Consider the following 3,793-nt stretch of genomic DNA (forward strand, 5'->3'; position numbering starts at 1 on the left):
TAAAATAATTGTAAAAAAATAAAGTTGGCTACTTTGCAGATTTCACCTATTGCTGGTTATTTTTAGACACCCGCAATAAACGAGAGAACACTATATACAAATACTAAGAAATATAAAATTTGAATCCTTTTTCTATTTTGCCCTGAGGCGAGGGGGAAAATATCGACAAGTCGATGAACATCATCTACAGATATATTCGTTAAATGCTCAAGACATCTTGAGAAATGTAAATCGCCGCTTGATTCATCCATTTGGTTGACCTGTTTTTGGAAAACCCGACCGTAAACAAGGTGCGAATATCACACCGGAAACGAAGCGCCTTACAGGAGTTTCCCCACCGGAAGTAGCATATGCTAAAGTGCACATAATCTATAGCTGCATGCTGGTGTTATTTTGGAGTTTAGAGGAGCAGTGAATCTAAAGAGCATGGTTAATGGCACTAACAACTAACATTAGAGTTTGTTTTGATCTCATTTTTTAATAGTACTCTTACGCAGGGTTTGAAATGTCTAGTTATTTGAAAAATAGAAAGTAAAATAAAGGATAGAAAGTGGGGAACACCTCCGAGCAGGTTCATATGTGTCTCGATAAATGTATAACGGGCTTATCAAGACCTCACCTTTAGGTCGGACACATCTTTGTAGCACTTTTCGGAACGGGTGTGGTCAGACAGCTGGACGTTCCAGAAGCAAGGCAGCTGATGAACCAGGAACGGGTTTTGTTTGATCACTGCGTTAAAGATATCCTGCAGACACAAAATCATATAAGATATGATATCCCCACACAAAAACCCCCACATATTTAGGTTGTCCATTCTTTAATCTGCTGAAAGAGATGTGTCTTCCTGAATGTTTTAAATGTGGTACAAATGCTAACTTAAAGAACGAAGTTGGAATCCGCTTTGTGAGTATTTTTCTGTGTTTAATTGATCGATTTCGATTTTTTACATACATGAATCATTTATCATCATCAGCAACCGGAGAGCTGGGAGGGATTACTACCTGCCTCGTGGTTTTATGTTTAATAAAAAGCAAGTGAAAAAGATATTCTGGAATCTTACTGGTCTGGGCCCAGTTTCATAGTTCTGACTCAGCCACCATCCTGTTAAGTGTGCTGTATGTATCCAGATGTTCATCCTTATACAGTCCATTTATTCGTACACTCACTCTCATAAAGCGAAAACTTGAAATTGCTTTGAGGAAATGAAGTCTGGTTACATCTGACAGACTTTTCTTTAACTTTGAGATTTTTGAAAACTCACAAAGCAAAAGCCTAAGTGGCAGCTTTAGCTTCCTAATGGGAAACATAAAAACTATTTAACCATGTAATGAATACTACAATAAAGTGGGCTGACGGTCCATGGAAGGAAGTCATATAGCAGAAGGCAGATGGAAAGCTGAAAGGAGCCTGCTCCTTTTCCAAACTGCCTACCTTGCGGGAATTTTACTTAATGAAGGTTTAATTTAACTCTCATAACCATACCTCTCATCTAGACAAGCTCTGAATAACTAAACGGAAAAAGGATAACTTCACAAAGCTCTCAGTGTTTGCCCTGTGACTGTTGGTGTGGAACAACTCAAAGAGTATGATAACATGTCTTTGTGACCACTGGCACATAGGTATGCCCAAGTGGACTGTGGAAACTGTGAAGACCACTAACATATACATGAAGAGTTCTATCATCCTGGCACAGGCACAATGCAGGACTCCAGTTATTTAGTATATTTAGTTTTGCAAAAGATCCAAACATTAAAGTTTCAGAGGAGAAAGAGTCTTATAAGTTTTATTTAGCTTGTAGGTGTCTTGAGTCAGCTGACAGTCACTGACAATCCAAGAGGAGAATGGATCCGGCAGTAGCTGAAGCAAAAACTCAGGTGTGGCAGGAGCTCATTGGTATGGGCCATTAGGTCCCTGTACAACTGTAGTGAAAGCTCTCGATCCAGCAGTAAGTCGGACCCTTTGTTATCAATTCTGTTCCTAAATTTTATGACCAACATTTTTAGGTGAGGCAAGTGACTTTATAGGCAGTGACCTCCAGCTCCCACTGGGTGATTTGCAACCAAGTTTTAAAGCAAAAGAAATGAGAATTGCCACCTCTAAATCTGACACTATTGTTCTCAGATGGCAAAGGGCTGCATGCAGCTAAGGGAGGAATCGCTGTTTATTTTGACGTCCTATTTACTGAGCGAAGAGTGAAGCAGGTCACTGACAAGTTGAGGGAGGATGTCTATAAATAGACACCTGCCTCTGTAAGTTGGACCCAGATAAGCGTGAGAAAATGGATGAAGGTTAAAACTATATCTTTTGAGATACAATGTAAAGCTGGGCATACACTGTGCAATTTTGGCCCATTTTGAGCCGATTTTTCAGTCGTGCGACCATTTTGGGGATCGGCCCGAGTTTCGCCTTAATCGTGTGTTGTGCATCGTGTAGGTCGTATATGTGGGGTAACAAGAAGCGATTAACACCTCACGACCAGCTCCCGATCAACAATCATTTGGTCGTAAGAAAATCAAACATGTTTGAAATCCTGTCGTGAGGGTGTCACACTGCGCACGCGCAAACACAGAAATGAAAGTGAAAAGACGGAGCAACACGGCAGCGCAGCGTATGATGGAGGCACAACTTGTAGAACTTTGGCAAGCTCATCTGGGTCTTTTCGATGTGGCCTCACAAAATTATCACGACCACAACAACCGTGAAAAGAGTTGGATTTACATTGCTGCTCAGTCACAGCTGCCTGATCAATGTTTTTAATTAGCAATTTAGCAAAGTTGATGGTGGTGTGTGTGTGTGTGTGTGTGTCTGTGTGAGTGAAAGACAGAGAGGGGGAGCGAGAGGCAGAATTTGTGTTATAAGCTTCATGTTATGGACGCACACAGTGTGAGCACTCAGGTCGCATCAGATCAGGCCGTATAGTGTGAGACGCTGCATCGTGACCTACGAACTTCTAACCCCTGCGACTCAATCGTACAGTTGGAGCAGGAGCTGAATAGCGCGACTGAAAAAATTGCACAGTGTTTGCTCAGCTTAAGACTAACGCCTGATTTAGACTTTTGCAGGGAACCTTTACCATTACGTGTTCATGTTCCAGTGTTTCAACTGTGATGTCAGCCAATTAAAAAAAAGAAAAATGCTGGTACTTTTCTCTCCCAGGTCCCTGCTCTTTGCTGTGGCCAGTGAATTTTTGGTGGTTTTCTTGGGGGGGAAAAAACAATAGTGGATCACTGACCTTCAGAACCATTTTCCAAAGGGGGGGAAACCCAACCTCTGACCCCAAAAGGGCCAGAGTTGATTTTGTTTTCCAGTAACTGCTGTCACATCATTTTGTTGTCAACAAATTAAAGAAACATTTGAACAGTTCAATCATCAATATCCAACATGTCATTGTTTTGTACAGTCTATAACCTTTATTGACTGCAACATTTGATACTCATACTAATTATACACAACTGAAAATCTTTTTTTAATGACTTTTATTATAATGGCAGGTTTACCCACCAGTCCCGACTACCTTTTCCTGGTGATTTCATCCAGTACCAGAGTGAGATATTCCTATTCAGATTTTAACTGTCACTGAATGCAGAGTTGTCAAATTGAAAGGACATTTTTATATTGGTGCAGCACCATAATGCTGTGCTGTCAGTATATGAAAGCACAACAGGTTTATTTAATTATGTAAGTCCAAAAATACTACTTTCAAATACAGCTGTTTTCACAATTTAAATGACACAATTGTGATGTGAGCTATGACAGTGTGTGTGTGTGTGTGTGTGTGTGTGTGTGTGTGTGT

General features: G+C 40.6%; 1 protein-coding gene across 1 annotated transcript in view; it reads right to left on the bottom strand.

Moving 5' to 3' along the window:
• The window catches only part of large1 (LARGE xylosyl- and glucuronyltransferase 1), a 57,969-nt gene that overhangs the window by 14,269 nt on the left and 39,907 nt on the right, over window positions 1–3,793 (bottom strand). Inside the window, exons 8-9 of the mRNA XM_013910146.1 lie at window positions 1,921–1,949; window positions 620–815 (exon numbers count right to left, since the gene is read on the bottom strand). Of these exons, the coding sequence (XP_013765600.1) occupies window positions 620–815; window positions 1,921–1,949 (225 nt within the window). The remainder of the gene's footprint in view (window positions 1–619; window positions 816–1,920; window positions 1,950–3,793) is intronic.

This window comes from Pundamilia nyererei, unplaced genomic scaffold (assembly GCF_000239375.1).
Source record: "Pundamilia nyererei isolate P.nyererei 1_Seehausen unplaced genomic scaffold, PunNye1.0 scaffold00036, whole genome shotgun sequence".
Taxonomy (NCBI): domain Eukaryota; kingdom Metazoa; phylum Chordata; class Actinopteri; order Cichliformes; family Cichlidae; genus Pundamilia; species Pundamilia nyererei.